General features: G+C 42.1%; 1 protein-coding gene across 6 annotated transcripts in view; it reads right to left on the bottom strand.

Moving 5' to 3' along the window:
- LOC138634534 (membrane-associated phosphatidylinositol transfer protein 2-like) overlaps window positions 1-21198 on the bottom strand; it is a 42185-nt gene that overhangs the window by 6504 nt on the left and 14483 nt on the right. For 2 of the 6 annotated variants that reach the window (XM_069721526.1, XM_069721521.1), the window contains exons 2-17: window positions 18568-18809; window positions 14312-14526; window positions 13523-13644; window positions 12681-12914; window positions 12210-12545; window positions 10561-10656; window positions 8080-8184; window positions 7924-7988; window positions 6784-7028; window positions 6372-6561; window positions 5929-6048; window positions 3987-4201; window positions 3668-3843; window positions 3182-3352; window positions 1995-2147; window positions 838-1002 (exon numbers count right to left, since the gene is read on the bottom strand). In XM_069721526.1, coding sequence (XP_069577627.1) covers window positions 838-1002; window positions 1995-2147; window positions 3182-3352; window positions 3668-3843; window positions 3987-4201; window positions 5929-6048; window positions 6372-6561; window positions 6784-7028; window positions 7924-7988; window positions 8080-8184; window positions 10561-10656; window positions 12210-12545; window positions 12681-12914; window positions 13523-13644; window positions 14312-14526; window positions 18568-18645 — 2686 coding nt within the window. In that variant the 5' untranslated portion in view covers window positions 18646-18809. Of the gene's footprint in view, window positions 1-837; window positions 1003-1994; window positions 2148-3181; window positions 3353-3667; window positions 3844-3986; window positions 4202-5928; window positions 6049-6371; window positions 6562-6783; window positions 7029-7923; window positions 7989-8079; window positions 8185-10560; window positions 10657-12209; window positions 12546-12680; window positions 12915-13522; window positions 13645-14311; window positions 14527-18567; window positions 18810-19110; window positions 19309-21198 lie in introns of those variants that run through there. The other 4 variants (XM_069721523.1, XM_069721522.1, XM_069721524.1 and 1 more) reach the window with 4 other exon arrangements.

Genomic DNA, 21198 nt, shown 5'->3' with positions numbered 1-21198 from the left:
TTTGCAGAGTGATGTTTGGATGCGTCCAGTGTCATTAAGCTGCTTTAAGCAGAGCTGTGAATGACTAAGCTGAAAAGGAATTGTTAGTATTAGTAAAGGTAAAGGCAGGGTGATGCTGTTGAAGATCCTCTAATGTTCTGGTGTTGCTGTAGTAGAAATATATTGTAATTAGTTTAAATGGATCTCCAGAGTTGGACTGTAGGTGATAAAACAGAGGGCCACAGAACAGTAACGTGAGGTACAAATACATGTTCTGGTAACAGAAGTGAAAGAGTGACGGAGAGGAGGGACTTGAGGACAATCAAACAAAGAGGAAACAGAGCACTGGTTATCTCAGCAAACACTGCAAGAGGGAGTGGACAATGCAGGAATGGCTGAGGAAGGCAGGTGTCTACATGCATTGCAACATCAGATAAATGCAGCACTCATTCATTGCATTTACATTTAGACAGTGGGTAAAAGTAAGACAGACAGTGGAAAGTGGCGCTAAGCTTGCTCTTCGTCAGGACTTTGATCTTATCAGTACTCAGACAAAACACCTTGCCTGAGTCTCCCTACAATACAGGCGTCAAGTCTGTCAAAGCAGAAACAGCAAAAGGAGCGGGGTATTCATGTGTACCTGGCTGACTAGACTGCTTCAGCTGGAGTGCAGGGTGTGTGTAGAGTCAGAGTAACGGGGGTTGAGAGGAAGAGAAGATGATGTAGGAGAGTCGGAAAGAGAAACTAGACAGAAAAGTTGGTTTGAAAGCAAGAGAAAGTGGGAGAATAGCTGGAAGAGTGTTTGTGTGAGTGGAAGGAAGAGAGAAAGAGAGACTCGTTGGTATTGAGAACACTTACTGTTGGCTATGTTGGTGGCAGTGTAACTGTCTGCCATTCCTGAGACCTGGCTGGCAATGCTGACCTCACTGGCCCTCCGCTGGCCCCGGGAGAGGGGGCCCGTTACAGGGGATGAAGGGTACGAACTGTCCATGAAGACACCACCATGAGACTGAACAACATCCGCTATTGAGCCCAAACAAGGAGATCCCATTAGACAGAGACACAGGTAAGGGGAACTCACAGTGATGGGAGGGAGGGGCAGCAGGAAAGAAATGTAATGGCAGGCACCATGGTTTCAGAGGACATGTGAAACCACAAGGTCCCCAAAGACAGATTTCTTTACCCAACCGGACATATGACGAGAATATGAATACATAAAACACTTAGTGAATGTAAAATCACAAATGTCCACCTCTGTTAGTCATACCTGTGTATTAGTAACTATTAAGGAGGTAACATTATGTAAAAATCCTTTGTCTTGTCAGTGAAATAGTGCTGAAATATTATAAAATCAGATGACCTCTGACCATTATCACATGGAGAAACATAGGGTACAGTATTATGAGGTTGTATAGACAGAGCTCCATGTCCACTGCGCAAACACAACATCACAAGCAGCACAATGTTCACATCAAAACCTTTTCTCTGAAATTGAGACAACAGTAGAAATACGCTCCGTCATCATCAGTGAGCTGATACAATGGAGATGATGCAGACACACTTAAAACCTGGCTTAAAAACCACAGCACAAACACAAATACTTGCATCCTCCAAACACTGAACATGACGTGAATATGTGAGATCACAAGAACATCCAGTACAAGAGATGCTGATCAGATTTTTGTAAAGTATTTCCATGGCATGATGTAACAATTTGTTATCATTTCTATTTCAAACCAGAAAAGAAAGTCTGAAGAGAACCAGAATTCAACCAATTCAAAGAGACTAGATGCTACAAGGAGATGTAAGCATGCTGTATTTAAACTGGTCTATCAGCACATGTCTGTGTCTTTAACTCTTGAAACAACAGAAATGAAAATACTCAGAGGGAGCATGTGGTGGATCAAAAATCGGAGCATCTCGGACATAACAGCAAGAAGGATGAATAAAGAGACAAAAGGAACACAGCGAGTGAGTGTCAGGACAGATGTAGGTGAATGGGAGCGGCTACACACACTCCATAGTGGCGGGTGTGGCTTTGAGGTAGCCCTCCTGCCAGTTTAGCACGGGCACAGGGATGCAGGTCTCACTGATGGTCTCCTGACAGCGAAGGGACAGAGGAGGCCCGCTGTCAAGTAGCAGCTGAGCGTTGCTCTGGACTGTCTCCACTACAGAGGGAGGTGGAGGGGCAGGAGGGGCAGAAGTGAGGTAGAGATGCAGGTACGTAGATATGGGGACAGGAGGCCAAGAGAAGAAGAAGGAAAGAAGACAAGGAAGACACAAAAACATATGAAGCAAGAACAACCGAACATGAGACGAGAAAGAGTGAAGCCCTAAGTGAAGCCCACTTCTTTTGGACCACAACAGTCGTATTCTGCCATATCACCCTGTTCTACAGTTGGATGGCCTGAAATCTGCTAGTTGTAAAATATTTTGCATGCTTTTGCTTTAAAAATGAACTTGTCTTTAAAATTCTATCTCTACTTAAAACCGTGTTAACTAGTAGCACAAGACCTGAGGATATTCAGTGACAACTTATCTGATGAAGGCTCTCACTTTTAGGTTGAAATCAAAACCCTGGCCAGAAGTAATTAAGAAGCCATTTCATGCTCATACAGCTGATTAACCCTCATATTACTCTTTGATAAGCCCTGTTTCTTCATTCAAAAGTGGAAGGTACGTATTTTAACAAAGAAGAAACTCATAACAATCTCTGTGTCCTTTTTCTTCGAGAATGATAGACAGATATTGGCATAAACAGGGTAGAGTGAGGCTCTAAGGGTTACTCAATTGTAATAAACAGCTCAAACAGATAGCACCAGCTGGACTATCACCACATTTAAATGAATAAACTGCTTCACAAAAGACTTTGAAGCACAAACAGTAGAAAAAAAAATTCATTTTTCTTTAAGACAGTATTTACTCTGAGAGAACTCAGTGTGCTACCAAGGTGCGTGTTGTCTATGGCATGCATCCATGGGAAAACAGAACAGTGGGTTACAAACAGTATTTGAAGTGTTAGCTCATGTGATCTTCGGTTAAAAAGATAAGTTAAACTGATATTTGATTGCAGGGAATTTCTCATTTGTGTCTGTGCTTGTGAATACAAGTCAGAACTACACAAATTCTAAACTGTACGATTGGATATTCACTAAAACGATGTTAATGAGGCTTTTATAAATCATCGGTGCAGAGAGCTCACCCAGTAGGGCAGAGTTTCCATCTCCCAGGGGAAAGCGTTGATAACGGGGCACGTTGAAGGGAGGGAGGAGGTGAAATTTCCTCTCCAGCAGAGGCTCCAGGCGGGAAGCTGACGGATCGGCTGGATGGAACAGGTTATAGACCTGCTGACAGGCAGGTCGCAGCTGAGCCACTAGGGGGAGAAATCAAACCATGGGCATGAGAAATGAGAAGGGAAGAACCTGAAAGATGGGAAATGTATGCAACAACAGCCTCTGTGAATATTTCCCTCAGAAGCACAGGGGGTCTATGAGCATTTAAGTATTGGTAATATCAAACAGTTACAATTACTGAAAATATTTTTATGATAACCTGGCCCCCAGGCTACTATACTGGTACCTAAGGCAAACCTTGGGTACTGACCTGCTACTTTTACAATGTAAGCAATGTTTGCTATCATTGATTACACAACAGGAAACATTGCAATCCTCTCTACGAACAAGCTTACCATCCAACATAGGAATCACAGTCTTTCTCAGGGCGAGTACCAAACCCAGTGGAGATCCAAAGAGGAAAAAGTCAGACACCTCAAAGTCAAACTTCCCCAGGGAGCCTCCATCCAGCATAGTGCTGCTGCTCGACCTGCGTGAGGCTGCGTCGTTCCGCAAGACACTGGAGTGTATGCTGGAAGGACATCACAAAGTCATCTCCTTGTGTGGAACTAAAAATAAGTCATATTCTGACAGTACATGGGGGCTAAGTGCTGAGAGCTTCTTTTTTTTTTATTTCCCAGGGAAAGAATTTTAGTCATCCCATGAACAACACACCTGGACAGGAAAGCCTGGTGTTGTTTTATTGTGTCCAGTTCATAGGTGGAGGAGTCACTTCTCTTGCGCGGCAGTTGTCTCTTGGTGTCATCACCCGCACCGGTACGAGGGATGTCGATGTTACTGCGACTGAGGTGCCGGCTGCCCTCCAAGGTTGGAGACGCTGATCCATGTCCGCTGTTGACAATGATGCCAGGAGAGAGGAGGTCCTGGTCCTACAAGGGAGATTCAGGAAAATCTGTTATGAAAGCTTACATCACTTCAAAACATGTCCACATGTGACCTTATTATGATGTAAAAAAAAAAAAAAAAGTTTAAAAATACAACCCCGTTTCCAAAAAAGTTGAGATGTTGTGTAAAATGTAAATAAAAACTAAATGAAATGATTTGCAAATCTCATAAACCCATATTTAATTGCAAATAGACCACAGACAACATATCGAGTGTTGAAATGGACAAATTGTTTTGTTTTATAAAAAATATATGCTCTTTTTGAATTTGATGTCAGCAACACGTCTCAAAAAAGTTGGGACAGGGGCAACATAAGACTGAAAAAGTTGTGTAAAGCTAAAAAAAAAAAACACCTGGTCGAACGCTCACACCTAATTAGGTTACTTGGCAACAGATCAGTAACATTATTGGGTAAAAAAGAAAATGTCAGTCTCTCAGCAGTGAAGATGGTGAGAGGTTCACCACTCTGTGAAAGACTGTGGGAAAATTGTGCTAAAATGTATAATTAATGTTACTCAAAGTAAAATTTTAAAGAATTTGTGGATTTCATCATCTACGGTTCATAAAATCATTAAAAGATTCAGAGAATCTGGGGAAAGGGACAAGGCTGAAAACCAGTATTGGATGGTCGTGATCGTTGGGCCCTCAGGCGGAGCTGCATTAAAAACAGACACAAATCTGTAATGGAAATCACTATCTTGACTAAGAAACACTTCTGAAAATCATTGTGAACACAGTTCTTTGCTGTATCCACAAATGCTGGTGAAAACTCTACCATGTAAATAAGAAACCATATATAAACATGATCCAGAAACACCGCCACCTTCTCCGGGCCTGAGATCATTTAAGATGGACTGAGGCGAAATGGAAAACTGTGCTGTGGTCTGATGAATCAAAATTTGAAATTCTTTTTGGAAATCATGGACGCTGCATCCAACAGGTTAAAGAGCAGAGGGACGACCCAACTTCTTATCAACACTCCAGCATTCGTGATGGTACAGGGATGCATTAGTGCACATGGCATGGTTAGCTTGCACATCTGGGAAGACACCATGAATGCTGAATGATGTATAAAGGTTTTGGAGAAACATATGCTGCCACCCAGACACCGTCTCTTTCAGGGAAGGCCTTGCATATTTCAGCAAAACAATGTCAAACCACATTCTGCACAAATTTCAACAGCATGGATCTCTAGTAGAAGACTCTGGGTGCTAAACTGGCCTGCCTGCAGCCCAGACCTGTCACCCAATTAAAGAAATTTGGTGCATTATTGAAATGAAAAATATGACAGAAGAAACCCTGAACTGTTGAGCAGTTAAAATGATATCTTGTGCAACAATTGGACTTTTCACTTCCTAAAGTCCAGAAACTGGTCTCCTCATTGCCACAGGTTTACAGAGTGTTGTTAGAACAAGAAGTGATGCAAAACAGTGCAAAACATGCACCTGTCACAACTTTTTTGAGATGTGTTGCTGGCATCAAATTCAAAATAAGCACATATTTTTCATAAAACAATACAATTTCTCAGTTTTAACACTTGAGATGTTGTCTTTGTTCTATTTTGAATTAAATATGGGCTTATGAGATTGGCAAATCATTGCATTTAGTTTTTCTTTACATTTACAACAGGATTGTACATGCACTAGTGTTCTAGGTTATTTTATGATGAGTTCAAACACTGTAATCATGTACAGTATGTATTGTCTCTTACCTGTACGCTAATGACACTGCCCCTGCGACTGCTGTTCTGGCTTTCGTTTACTGTCTGATTGCTGCTGCACAGACCATCAAACCCCAAGATTCCTCCCACACAGTCCCCTATCAGGCACACCTAAAATAGAAAAAGAAACTATATTTATGACATACAACCTTCGGGTTCAGGTTTACCTACAATATTAATACACCTTCTCCAAACATCACAAATTGGATGTTAACATAAGAAACAAATAATTACGGTGTTTTATTTGACTTTTAATATATTGTCCTAAAAGGTAACAATTCATGCTGGTTTAACTGTGATTATTTATATAAATCTTTGAGAACAAAAACACATGAGAAACTCATAATAAAATGTCTACTACAACAACAAGACAAAAAAAAAAAAAAACCTCTGAGAATCCAGCAGTACTAATACTTTACAGGGTAGTAACTGACCTGGCCAGAGAAGGAAGCTCCATCCAGAGACTTTAAAAAGTCGGTGTACACCTGGTTGGCTCTGACAATGACGGTGGCCACCGCCTCCTGATACTGGGGAGCAGAGGTGGCCAGGAGGGGCAGAGCTGCCAGCGGGATGTGGTCCTGGCTGCTGGACAGACAACCCTCATCGTAGCTGTAAGGACTCAAGCTGTCGTAAAAGACCAAAGTTGAAAAAAACTAATAATGAACTTAGTTTAAAATCAAAAGCGAACACAGAGGACTTTGAGGAAATAAACACAGGAAGAGGGGATGCATCTGGACCTCTTCCATCAGAAGCAAACAGCCGTCACAGCAAATAAACATAGATCTGTAGTCATTATACACACTTCTTGGGGCCTGCAGAAAAATGAGTGCATGTGTTTTCTCTTACTTGGACACTAGGGAGAAGGCCTCCGCACAGATGGCAGGGCAGGGCACCAAGCGGATGGCGATGCGTCCCAGCGCAGCAGGGTAGTGAACACGCATGACTGTGTCAAACGCCGTGCTAATTGTGTTGACGTCGGCCTGCTTGCTGTTCTGGTCCCCTCCGCCTGTATCCAGGATGTTCCCTCCATGCAGGACCAAGATCAACACATGGATCTTGGAAGGCTGCAGACACTGCTGGGACGAGCTCTCCTGAGAACAGCAAGTTAAAAGGAGAAGGATGGATGAAAACACTGAAGAACAGCCCTTGGAGAATGTTCTGTAAGTAGTTTATTTATATATAAGAATGGCCCAAGACAGCATGCTTAAAAATCACAGATAACCAATAATGCCTTTGCAACTGGGCATCAAATCCTATTTATCCCATTTTATGGGTTTTGACTATTTGTGTCAATCTCTTCAAAGATGGACCACACAGCAAACTTCTATAGAGGGGCGGAGAACCATGAAGGGAAACAGAACAGAGCCAAACTCCACCTGGACAACTGTTCAATTAACAGCAAACAACAACCATGCTTCCTGAGGACAAGTCACATTGAATAGCACAGCACAATGTGTAGTTTTGTCTTTTACGTCTGACCCAAAACTTCACATGTTCATAGAAGCACTATAAACGGCACAGCTGTAAGTACAGGGGATTTGAACAGAGGGGGGTGACGCTGAGGAGTACACATGGTTTTGGGTTTGGGCAACGACGAGGAAAAGGGCAGGGGCAGTAAGTACTGGGTTTGTCCAGACGGATCGGAGGTTTCTGTGGAACTGCTGTGACCCACAGTGTGAACTGGGGCCAAAATGTTTACTTACTGACTGGTGCCTTGTCACCATGATGGTGGGAATGGGAGAGCTATCGGCTTGGCCGCTAAGAGAGCCACGCATCTGAACACAAGAGGACAGAGGACAAACAGCCCTTCTCTTATCCTCCAAAACTTAAATCCTGATATAGAACGTTTCACAGTAAAAGCTTGAAAGGGAATTTTCTTCTCGCTGGTTCTTTCGGAGTATTTATTTCACAGATGTAACTGCATCAGAAGATGCTGTTTAGTACTGGGTTTTGTACACACTCCCACTCACTGTTTGACACACATACCTCATCTAGTCTCTCCTCACTGGTCGTTCTTTCATAATCCAGGGTCATTTCCTTGAACAGCTCACCTGAAAACACACATACACACATTCTTAACACGAAGTATCACCGATGTGTGACTGTTCATGATGAAGTGCCTGTCCATGGTCTTCATCATACCAGGTGTTTCCTCTGCGTCAGCTGCTTCAATCTTGTCCATGAGATCGTTTGAGTTCCACTTGGCAATTTCCTTTGGGAAGACCTCCTCGCCATCTGAGAAATCCTCTGCAGGGGAAACACATGAAGTGATGATTAACTACAGTATATCTTCCATCCATGGTTTACAAATCTGTCGTTACAAAGCAGTATAACAACTTTATAGTGTTCCTCTGGGTCATATGATTTACATTCTGTTCTAAAGTTGAATAAAGAAACAGGAGAGCAAACGTGAGGGAACATTGTCAAGGTTTCCCAAAAGATAGTGACAAATAAATCACTTGATTTTTGTATTTATAACCACCTAATGTGATGCATCGCTCACTGTGGTGGACATCAAATCGATATTATGTCAGCTATTTCATGTGTGAAGTATAACCTTGGTGTTCATATAGGGCTGGGAAGTGTATTGTATTTTGCAGCCTCAAATGGCAGATACATACATTGTGTGTGCTGGAGGACAGTGGAACAGAGGTAGTGTGGTTTAATCACCATGATAGATTCTCAGAAAATAAAAAACAATTGATTGATCGTTTGATTGTCTTTTGAATTCATCTAAATATAAGGATGGACTGTGTTATTCATCCACTGACATTAGTCTTTGATTTAAAAAGGAAGGTCCAGAAACTAAAATATGAACTTTTCATCCTATATTGTTTATTCCCATGTCAATTATCATATTGTAAGCGTCTTCATTTATAAGGAACAGACAGCTGCTTCTTGTTCACTTCAGTTTGCACTAGCAAATTTAATCTATAATTTAATGAACAAATATCAGAAAATTTTATTTATTTCCTCCGTTGTTACACTACAAATAAATAACACAAATGTTGGAAATCAAATGGAAATCATTTTTATTTAATCTTGGCTTACTATCAATACTAATAGTAGGTTGCAGTCAGTTTCAGCAGAAACTGTCTTTAACAGCCAAAGAAAAGCCTTCTGTCAATAACTGGATGAGTTTCTAAGAGATGATGTGTCCTGTAAACAGTTCAAATCATTTTTGCAGTTGTTTCAATATCTTTTGGATTTATTTATAAATATGTAGAACAATCCAGTCTTGAACTGGGTAAAAGTCAAGGTGTAAGGATAAACAGTGTCTTAATTTCACCACTAGAATTCATCTAATTCAAGTCAATAAATAACATGTCATTCTGGCTGCATTTGCAGGTTGTGAGTAGTTCTAGAAATCTGTGTGGCTTTATAAGACAAGTTAAGTGTGTTCAACTTTTGGTAGATTCACACTTCTAATGATGATATATCGTTATATATCAGACACACTGAATTTGGTGTCTATGATGAGTTCTCCTCCCGAAAGCTTTCCTTTATTAATTTGCACAAAGAAATTAGAGGGGAACGTGACAGTGGAAAATAAACATACACATGCTTCTCCAGTGTTTGAAACAGATTATTACTGCACGAGGGCCATGATCACAAACAAACTGTAAAGACAGAAATCTAATATCAGAAGCAAGCTGAGCCAAGTCAGTTTGTTTCCATATTTAATGTGTGTACCTCCATCATGTGATTCATCCAGGCACCAGAGCACACATTTCTGTTTGTGTGTATCAGTTCATTTTGATACACCATAAAGGCACATCCTATCTTAACCCCATTTATTTACTTTAATTTAAGAACAGCTTATTCCATGATGTCATCTCCGCAGTATAGAAATATTTGTAAATCATAATAACTGAAATTGGAGTAACTGTGATGGAAACAGTGGGTTATAAACACTAATTTATGACAGTGTGGCCATAAATTTAATCAGCTTTCACTTCAGACAGCCAACACATAATAATTAATCCAAACACACATGAATACTGCAGTACATAAAAATTATCAAATATCAACACAATTCACTGAAATTATTGCCTTCCAGTTATGCCACATGAAGAAACTTATTAAACTTATTATAAGTGGAAGCTAATAAGAGCAGCAAAATCAGTATCAATATAATAAATGACAGTAACATGCACAATTTTATTCTTGTTTCATCATCATGACTAAACGGTAGGTCACAATTTCACCACACAAACGATGGTGAAGGGGATCATTTACTGCTTGGATGCATCATGATTTGTAACGGGTTGTGTGTGCGTAACTTTAAATGACAATGCAGGAACTGGAATGTGTTGGTGAGTGAGGGTCTGGTGGGCAGAGACGATTGTGATTTCTGAACTTGACGTCAGGATGAGACATTTGGCCCGTGTCCTCAGCCAAACTCCTCCAGCAGGGAGCATGGCGGTTGCACCACACACCCACCTATTTCAACTGCAGCCCCAAAGCATGCTGGGAATCTGGGAAGCCTAAGAACTGATCTATGGTCAAAGAGATGCATGCAGAGTAATTGAAGAAGGGAGCAAGCAGGTTTTTTGAAAAGTGAACACAAACAAACATTTGATCCAACTTCCACATTTAATTTGAAATCAAAGCAGGGTTTACCATGAGCGTCGAAGAACTCCTCGTCTGAGCTGTCATCGGAGTCTCTTGCTATGCTCTGCATCCTCCACTCTGAGATGCTGTGTCGTGATGGGCTCACTGAAAAAACACACACGAGTAAAAGATTCACTGTTATTTTGGGACATGTGTTTTAGCTTCTCTCTTTTCTTTTCAAACACACACACACAGGCGCACACACAGGCACACACACGCCCGCACACACACAGTACAACAAAGAAATATTGCACAACCCCCCCCCACACACACACAGAAACAGTGTTACATAAACATGCAACAGTCTCTGTGGTGCATTGCTTCATCACAGATGGACTGTTGGTGGTCAGGGGTGCTGTGTGAAAAGTGAGGATCAATGTAGCACTAATGAGCTACAATCACACCATACACTAAAGGGCAGCTGAGGAAAATGGCAAAATTAAAAGCAGGACTTGTCTATCACATCTTCAGTCTATGCCTCACATTTCATTACTGCAGAGGAAGAGAGGGGGGCATCGCTCTGAGGGGCAGTAAGAGAGGGGCACAGCTGTAGCTGTCAGCACACAGAAGGAAACACGGCAGTGGTGGAGGGCAGGGTCAGGAGCATCAGCCTCCTCTGGTCTGTGATGTCAGCACTGCTGCTAAAAATAGCCCAGCGGAGAACCACAGGGGGGAGTTACAGGGTTGAATCAAGGAAGGCATGCTGAATGAGAGTCAGGGTCTGTGTAGTAGTTACAATGAACACTACCTTCAGGAAGGGGTGACACTTGAGATGTGTGTGTTCAGACATGTGGTTTGTGACGTCAAAGTTGTTGCTAAAAATAACCTGGGTGTGCAAGGGTGAGTTAGTGTAGGTGTGAATAAATGTGGTTCCAACTAACATGAGGCACAGGACAGAGAAGCAAAGCGTGGTACATAAGCAGGGTCTGCATACTAAAAAGCCGCTCCCGGGGTGTTTGACTTTATTAACACCAATTCAACATTTGGAGCTCAGAGCTCTTCAGTAGACTCTGATTAATTCAGCTTAGAGGCAACTCTCATTGTGTCCACCTGTGTACAGCTGAACCAAACAATAACCGCTACTGTACCTCCTGTGCAGCTACAACTGTAACCCCAGTGAAATCAACTGCAGATTTATAATACTAAACCTTAACCTTTAAAGTTTTCAGGGAGGTGAGAGTTTTGAGTCTTTTATAGTATATAGTAAGTACAACATAGAAATTATACCAGAAAAAAATCATACAAATGAAAAGGCAACGCGCTACTTTATCTTAGCTTGAAGCTTGACCTTGTTGAATTCATAACATACTGGCTTCCAGTGTGGGCAGGTCTCAAATATCACAACTGGCTGTGTTTACTTATGGGACAGTTTAACTCAAATGTTAGTATACCTCAGTCTTTAAGTGTGTAGAAAGGAGTCAGGCAGCAGGCTGAGCAAATTAGGCTTCAAGGCGTGATATATCACGTAGATATAGACGTGATAATGTGTGAGGGAAGGTGATGTAGGTGCAGAACTCCAGGAAAAGAGGCTGAAAAATGTATATGGGAGTCATGTGAATACAAAATTAATGTGATACCTTTCACAACAGTGCCAGTTTCAAACACTGTCCTGCACAGAGGTTTCACAGGTGCATAGGTGAAGGTGGCATGCTCCTCACCTCCTCTCTTGGATGAGCGGGAGGATCGGGAGGAGGTGGACCACTGCTTAGTGAGCACACCTCTTGGCTGGAGTGTCTCCCCTCCTGTGCTAGCAACCACTTCCTCAGTTTCAATGGAGCTGATTGCCTCTTTAACTTCCTGTTCTTTGTCTGGAGATGGAGCACATCCGTTGGCCTCGGTGGCCTCCTCTGCCTGGCTGAACTGGGCCATCTTCCTGGCCAGGGCCAGCTGGGTTTCCAGCTCTAGGTGCCTGATGTCCTCCATGGTCAGACCATACCACTCATCCTGCCAGCACCAGGCCTGCCGGTGGGCTCTCACCATCACCTTTCTCAGTCCTTTTGAGAGAGGAGAATGAGAGAAGAATTATAATAATGCATCTTATAACCTTACACTCTAAATGTACTGTTAGTAAAAGTATTAAACTACCATATGACATGAAATGCTTCTGTATTCTTTTTCTGTTTACTTACCAACATCATGAATGAAGCGCTCAATCTTAGACTGCATGCCCCAGTAACGGAACTCCACCTTGCAGAGTTTGTAGGCACACATGATTGGGGTCTTCCCTGGGTTATTGTTGTACTCTTCTATCCAGTCATCCTGCAGAGGACCCCTCTGGGTCCTGTCTGACTTGTAAAGCCTTGGGTCTTCCTCTGATTTGTACTCATGAGCAGCAATGGGATCTGTCACTATGTCGATTGGGTCTGCCAAAGACAATTCATATTCAGAAAACAATTACTTTTGGTGCCAGGTGTTTTAGATGGATTGCACGAATGTAGTTTATTATTATGTCATTGTGTGTGCATTAGTGGGTGGAGTAGTAGAACTTGTACGGGCCTGTGTTTAACAGCTTCAAATTCCTTTTATAACGGAATTTTAGGTGGAAATCAGTTACACAAGAATGCGTGAACTATAAAAATCATTACAAACAATACTGTAAATGGGTCACTATATGCCATATAACCATTTATTACGGTATTATTTCATATTCAATGGGCTAACATGCTCTCAACCACAGACAAAAACAGATGTTGTAATGTTAAACTGCCACAAGTGGGCCTCATCCACTTCTTATGTTTGAATAACAAGAGGGCAGAAATGTAAAGACCATCAGACTAAACTTCCTAATATTAACCTGAAACCTTAAATAACTACAACAAGAAAAGATCATTACTTGCTGTATTGACTCTCTAATGTAGCTATATGGTAGCACATACACTATACATATGTAGCCTGATACATATTAATCAGTATTTTAATATCTAAGTTTATGTTGTCATAATGGTTCAGGATTGATACCAGATGGTCTTACCAATTGTTCTCTGTCTCTTGTCCACTGCAGACATGTTGAAGACATCTGCTTGATTGCCTGTGTCTGGTTTGTAGTAGGTCTCAATGTCAATAGAGAACTTCTCAACAAAGGGACAGGTGTACCTGAAAGAGAAGCGTCAATAAAAAAAACTGAATAGAACAACTGAACCAACAACGCAAGAGTGAAGTAGAGGCTGACGCCTTCCTTCATTCAGAGACTTATTTTCAAATGAATGGCTCAGGATCAGAAGTATTTTATTTGAGTGACAACATCTTCTCACTGTTGAGGATAGAAGACATGAGAGGCAGGCCCATCTGAGGCATCTGCAGCAACTGGCTGAATAGATGTGTCAACAGGAACTTGGAGTCTATCAATATCCTCACAGTACAGTCAAGGGCACATCTCATTTCAGCACCTTCATGTTTCTGTGTTTGCTGTGCCCTACCCTGAGAGGGGCCATTAAAGTCTAGCAGTCTGGGAGCGCTGCTGGTCACATGCCAATTACCAGGTAATATTCTGACAGCTTGCTCTGAGGTCTTTATTTTCTCTGGGCTTTCTCTGAGAGACTGCTGGACTGAAGCCTGAACAAAAGCAGGGTTTGAGCTATGATCCTCTACACAAGCTAAAGTTTAATTTTTGTCCTTAAAAGTGTGTACACCTTCTGACTGCTGTGGCACACAGCATTTATTTGATTTAAATAATTCTGAGTTTGTTCAGCCTTGGCAGCAGGACACTCACTCCTGTTTTAAAGGAGTGCTGAGGTGGCCTTTTTGTAGGGACAAACTTCACCTGGTGCGGGTGAAAGGGTAGGCATTCCAGGACTCCTCTTCAACCCTCAGCGCTGCTTTGGGCAAGATGGAGCGGAACCAGCTCGGAATGTGCATGCCGATGTGGTAGACCTTGTGGGTGTACTGGCCCGTCCCACCTGGTCCATCTGTGTAGGGCTTATTCTCCAGGATCTCCACCCCGCTACCTTCACCACAGCTCTCTTCTCTGCTCTTTTTCTGAAAGATGAATAATGAAGTTTCAGTGAGTTGGCAGAGTGTATATTTTTGCATATTAAAATTGTCCTGTTAAGAGTGTTAAAGTTAAAAAATATTAATACTTATTTACATTCAATCTAAAACAAATGTTTAAGCAAGAAATTGAATATCACATGGATGGATAAGGTTTTGCAGATACATTCTGTTGTTACAGTGAGTGTACCAACAACAACCACAGCAAAATTCATAGCTTCCTGAATGATCTGCAAATTGCAAATCAGGAAGCCCAACAACCAGTTCATGGAGCCACACCTTTCCCATATTTACATTCTTGGTGCACAGAGGAAGACAGGCTGGGTGGAGCCTGGTGATGCAGTTGCATACAGCTACAGCCAGGTGATTCAAAGACAGGAATGTAAGGCATTGGCAAGAGGAAGGTTTGTAATTATTGCGAAATCAATGAAACAGGAAACTTAAACAGCAGAGCATAGCCCAAGTGCTGACAATAAAAAAAAAACACAGGGAGCAAAGCTCAAGGACCATAAATGTTCGAGATTACTGAGGTAATCTCTTCTCTGTTACTCTTATCAGCAGTTGTCCAGTCTTTTCACATACAGTTCAAAGTTTGTTTAAGGCAGTATTTAATGCTGCACCAAGATAATAGGGAGACAGATTTCTCTAGTCGGTCCAGTGGAGGGAGGGTGATGTGAGTGAGCCAGTGAATCAGGGGTAGGGAAGAGGAAGCCATGAAGCATCCAGCACTCCGGACCTCATTACCTCTGACAGGTCATTCATTAGCCACCCGCCCTGCTCTCAACAACCCAGACACAGCTCCAAAGACACAGTGCAGACAAACAGCACCATCAAACTGGCCGTACACACAGCTAACACACAAGACAGGAACTCAACAATGGGAGATTCAGGGGCTTTACAGTATACAACAGTATATGCATACAAACATTACAAAAACCTATGCAGCTGTAGAAAAACATACATGTTAGGAAAAATGTGTATACACAGATTATTAATTTTAAATATGTAAAGGAAAAGTAAACCCCAAAATGGAAAAAATATATATATATATCCTGCAACTGGACTGTTCATTTAATTTGCTTCCTGACGTGTGACTGCAGCCTGTCAAATGTAACTGCCCTTCTTCTCTCCCTGGAGCAATGGGTGATTCTCTCCAGTGCACCAGGAAAAAAGATTACAATACACTGGCCAGGGCTTAGCTGTTCCCTTAGGGGGAAACAAGGAAGTAGATAACATGCTTAAAGTCAAATAAACACTGAATGTAATATTTTATATTAATGAATACAACACACTTTGTTCATTTGTTTACAGAGGTATACTAGACCTGTTGGGGAACAAATAAAGAAATAATTTTCCAGAGGATGTACCTCTGGAGGTGTGTCAGCCGCCTTTACAGGGGAGGAAGGGAGGCTCTCTGTCTGTACCCTTTTACTTTTAAGTCCTGTCACACGGCTCTCTCTTTTTCTCGGCCAACCTTTCTTTAAAACAGCCATCATACCTTTACAAAATGAAAGCTATCCTCTTGATAGCCTTCTGTATGTGTTTAGATCAGACGGCTTTGACAGGATAGGAGTCGCATCCTGTTTTGTTTTTTTTCCTCTTGCCGTCAACTTAATGAGGCAGGTTTCCTGTTTGAGATGGTGCGTTTCACTTAACACCACAGATACAGTTTCTAAGTCAAAACATGATGGATATATGCGTATGAATGAGACACAATGAGAACTTCTCATATTTCATTTCTTGCACATTGAGCATTTTCTTCTTACCTTAGTGCAAATCCCTACACGCTGATAATGAATTTACAATTAGCTATCAAATAAGAAGGTGGTGTAAGGGTAAAAAAATTTCCCCTCGGGGATTAATAAAGTATATACCTACCTACCTACCTAAAGGAAGTGAGAGGAGAGATATGGGGTGGGGCCTTGCCTCAGGAGGTGCAAATATGGCCAGGCTGTCGTAAGGCCCTGGCTGCATCTCTGAGGCTTACACCGGAGAAGGATCGCAGTCAGGCAGGCCTACATGCTGTAGTTGCCCTGGTAACATACAGCAATGAAGCGCAAGTAGCCACACTCTCTTTCCTTCCATCCCCTCTCTCATTTCTTCCCAGCCTCTCTTTTTATCCTCCATTTCCTCTTTTCATTCACTCCCTCTCGTGAACAAAACCTGACCACTGGCACGCTGCTGAGGTCATGGTTGCCATAGTGACAGAAGGCTTACAGCAATGAGGCTGTGTGGGGATGGTGAGGTCAGGGGAAAGGTAACTCTGGGTCAATAACGGAAGAATTCCTCGTCCCGTGATTTGTTTACATGCTTGAGTGCACAAATGAAGTGCTTTTTTCATAGACTAAGACTTTGTGTAAATCTGCTTGCACAATGTTCTATCTAAGGAAATCTATCTGGCGGTAAATACGAAACAAAAATTTTGTTATGCGTCTCACAATATTAATAACTCTCCACAATATACTGTTCAATGCAACAAAAGGGCCAAAGAATGATTAAATACATTGAAATGTCATGCAGTGACTAGTTTGTGCTGTCTTGAAATGTCTACTTGCTTTGGGGCATGTCCGCTGAGTCATGTTCCCATCCATCTACAGCTCAACTGGATTACCTGTCCGTTTAGTACACCATGAGGAGAACATGAAGAAAAACAACAGAGCAACAAACAAGTTTGCCAACTGAAAAATCTGATATTCTTTATGGACAAACTGTTTTGTAGTAAAATGAGAAAAAAAGAGGCCCTCTGTAGCAATACAGTTAAAGAAAAACTGTAGCTTTTTTAGAATAATATTATTTCATTGAATGGACATACATTTTAGACAACCTTGTCTAGATAAACACTCTTAGATTTGGGTATAAGATTTACAGATGTAGAAGCGACATCTCTATATAAAGGTCTGCATTTGGTGGGCATGCTGAGGTTTCCTACAGCTAAATGCCCACCTTGTCCAACAGAGATGCTGCCTTAAGGGATGCAGCTCCCAGATGACTGTCCAACTGCAACTCCGACTCACCATAAATTTACCATGTTTAGCTGCTCATTTCACCTGGTGCAGCACTATGAAAATTTTTTGGACTTCTCGTGGTTCCCAATAAAAATAAAAAAAAATTATATATATATATTTTTTTAAACGATCTCCTTCTCCTACAATATAAGATCGCTGAAGAAGCCAGCAAAATTCCTCAACCTGATCAAACAGGCCTGTAACTTCAACCTGCTCTTGAACAAACTTTCACTTATAATACACATTACATAACCATGCAGCTCAAATCCCAACAATCTGCTAAATCTTTGTAGTAAAGACCAGCACATTGTCTCAAACAATAAACATTTTAACAGAAAAATGCACCTAGATGCCTCAATATGAATAACACATTTCAAAAATAGTAACTTAATAATACATCATTTTTACCACAGCCTCAGTTTATTCTCCATGCCTCTTCTGTGTGCTGCTGCTCACATTGCACCTGGCAGTAACACCGAATTAAATAAATCCTTCTTCATGTACACATGCCATATGAAGAGAAAATATGTTGCCACACAGGATAACTAAAGCTGTAGAAATGGGCAGCTATAAACACTCAAGCTCTGACACAGACTCTCCATTCCACCTAGAGGACTGGTTTGACAAATTAAACTGTCTGACACAGACAAAGTAATATGTCAATCTCCATCATAGCAGTGTGTGTGCACTGAGTTTGCAGTGAGAGCAGAGTAACCCCACCCTTCTCCTTCAGAAACATGCGGACTATGATAGTTGGAAAGAGGCAGCTTTAGAGAGTTTAAATTGGATAATCCATCAGCACACAAGTTTTCTTTGTTCCGTTACTTCACCAGCGTCACACACCGTGTGACCAATCATTTCATAATTCGGCACACTGCGATCAAAGTCTTGAAACATTTCCTGAGTTAATTTATCTCCTCTCTGATTGCTTGCTTTTGTCCCTTGGTTTTGGCATCACTTGGCCATTTTTGGCGCAGTCAGTGTGGGTGAGAATTTGGTAATGAATGTGGCGTTGTTGCCTCACCTGGATCATATAGAGCTGGGCAATGCGATACTCCTCCACACTCATGGGCATGGGGATGCGGTATTCCTTGATAAGCATGGTGAATGTTGGAGAATGGGGAAAAGGGGGATCAGGGAGAAGATTGACAAGGGAAAGGGGGAGGGGGGGCAGAGGGAAGGGAAGGGGCGAGGGGAAAGGAGAGACTCCTGGTGCTCCTATATGTGACTCGTCAAATCAGCAGCTGAAGTCCACATTCATGGTTCCTGTTGAGAAAAGCAAAAACAAAAATGAGGAACTATGAATGAAAAACAAACAATCAAGCGGTAGTATTTGTTACAGTCTAAGTATGCTGTTAAGGTTGATGATGGACATTCAAAAACACTTATTGTTCCCTCAAACAAGAAGGAAATGTCAATTTCCATCACTCGAAAGCAGAAATCCACAGAAAAATCCACAGAAAAATCATTCATCATGAGCAGAACATGCCAACACACAAATAATTTTTTGAAGCTGTGAAATTCCTCTGCAAACAACCGAGGACAAAGATTCATTCTCGTGGCTCACATGCAGGTGAAGAGAAGAGCCGGAGTGTCATTCAGAACAAATGCTCAACGTAGTTACTGTATATCTGGTCCCAGCCTTGGCACCGAGAACAAGCATCATCGTCGTGTCTCCATCCAGCATGCACATCCAACAAAGGCACTTCCCAGGAAAATGTTCCTTCTTATAGGCAGGCCCCTGCTCGGTGTGTGTTCAGGGGGGGTGGCCAGGCCCCTGCTCGGTGTGTGTTCAGGGGGGGTGGCCGGAGTCTACGGAGAGCACCCGTGCCTTGCAACAGCCCAACAGCCACCCTGTCTCTCCCAACCCTCTAGCACCGTCACATGGGGGGGCTCACTGAGCATAAGAGGGATTACAGTTGAGTGGGGAGCATTACATAACATTGTAAGAGCCCCCTGTGCATGAGGAGGTTTCACAAATAGCACCCTTAGAATTACACAAAGCATTGTTTTCAAACCACTGGGCAGATAAGGGTAGGTGTGGGCTATACATATGCAACGTGTGGGTGGCGTGAGTTGCAGAAGTCGGATTTGACTGGTGAGAAAAGAAAAGCTCTCCGAAGCTAAGCAAGTACAAAACACGATCATGACTGTACAGCACTGTGCTGCATTGTAGTGGAGGTTTATCTTAATTAAATATCACAGGTGTCGGCTTCACTACCTGAAGAGGAGTCAATAAGGGGAGAGAGATATCTACTTGCTGAAAGAATACTTCCGTCAAAATGAGTGATGACATGCACGAAGGAGCACATTACTACACAATCTTTAAGGAAAAGCCGGTTACTCCAGTTCATGAAGGGGATACAATTATCACTATTACAGGCTGAATCCTTGGAGTTTTTTTTTTTACATTCTTCAACTTGGATATGCAGCATATCAGAAAGAAAGCTCCAAACCTTTTAATAATTCAACAACAAAGATTTAAAAGTCTATTTAACGAAGGGACAGTTCAGTCTGTATTCATATAGATCTGGGGGAAACACTGGAGACAGGATCTTAGTCACAGTTTTGAGGAGACTGTACTGTACAGTGTGTGTAAGGGAAGACACCAACACCATCCTGGCACAGCCTCCATTTAGCAATTCGAATGTGACTACACAGCTTTGCATAACACCAATATTTGCTCACTTCTGACCTATGGCAGCAGCTGGAACTTGCTTTGGAGCCTGGCCATTCTGTCTAATCACACTAAGCACATAAATATTCCCGCTGTGTCACTTATGCAGCACAAACAAACGCCCGCCTTGGTGAGGATCTTGGTGTTGCTGGTCCTCCACCTATTGGGCGCTTGCCCGTGCAACTCCTCACTGAAGACACTGAAGTCTAAAAGCTTGCTGACTGCTAGGACAAAGATGCAGCCTGTGCAATTTATCAACCTGCAGCAGCTGCTTACTAACAGACTGGGATGTGTTCTGCTTAAAAGAGTTGTGTTCGAAACATCTTTTAAGTAATATCACTGCTTTACAAGGAAGAACAATGCGTTGACAAAATCAGAGCAGAAACACCGCGTTTTGCTGAAAATAACAGCACTCTTGGGAAAGGCTAGGAAAAAAAGTAGGCTAGCTGGAGGGGCCCGGAGAAACGCCTGTGGCTCAGGAGCCAAGAAGCCTGTAGAAGTAAGAGCCAAGCTTGACAGAGGAAGGCTTGTCCTTGTTGACAGAGCTGATCAGCTTCACTATTTACTTAAAGTCTGTTTCCACAAAGTGGCAACAGTTTAAATGCGGGTTGCAAAAGATGCTGCAACAAACTTCCAAGTGTTTCTGAGAATTTCCTCTGGGCCAAAGATTCAGGATGTAACAGCTGTACAGATCTGGAAGTCATTCTCTTAACTCTTAATTGTTCTATTTGACACAGCGTGACAAATTCTTTTACTGTCTGATTATCTGCAGGAGAATGACCACTGTGTGAACTAAAGCCCAGCCACCGCCAGTCAACCCACGTACAAGGAAGTGACATGAGGTATGTAAAAAGAGGGAGGGCATAACAAACAGACAGAAACACAGGAAAAGCAACAAGCATCTGAACAGTCTGTCAAAACCTTGCTCTCCAGCAGGATTTGGAGCCTGTGGTGATGATGCTGCTCGGCGATTTGTAG

This window comes from Brachyistius frenatus, unplaced genomic scaffold, assembly GCF_029030835.1.
Source record: "Brachyistius frenatus isolate BFR_SWC_R1_liver_20210118 unplaced genomic scaffold, ASM2903083v1 Contig_267, whole genome shotgun sequence".
NCBI classification, from domain to species: domain Eukaryota; kingdom Metazoa; phylum Chordata; class Actinopteri; family Embiotocidae; genus Brachyistius; species Brachyistius frenatus.
The sequence above is the reverse complement of the archived record's forward strand: the minus strand, read 5'-3'. Positions and strand labels throughout refer to the sequence as shown.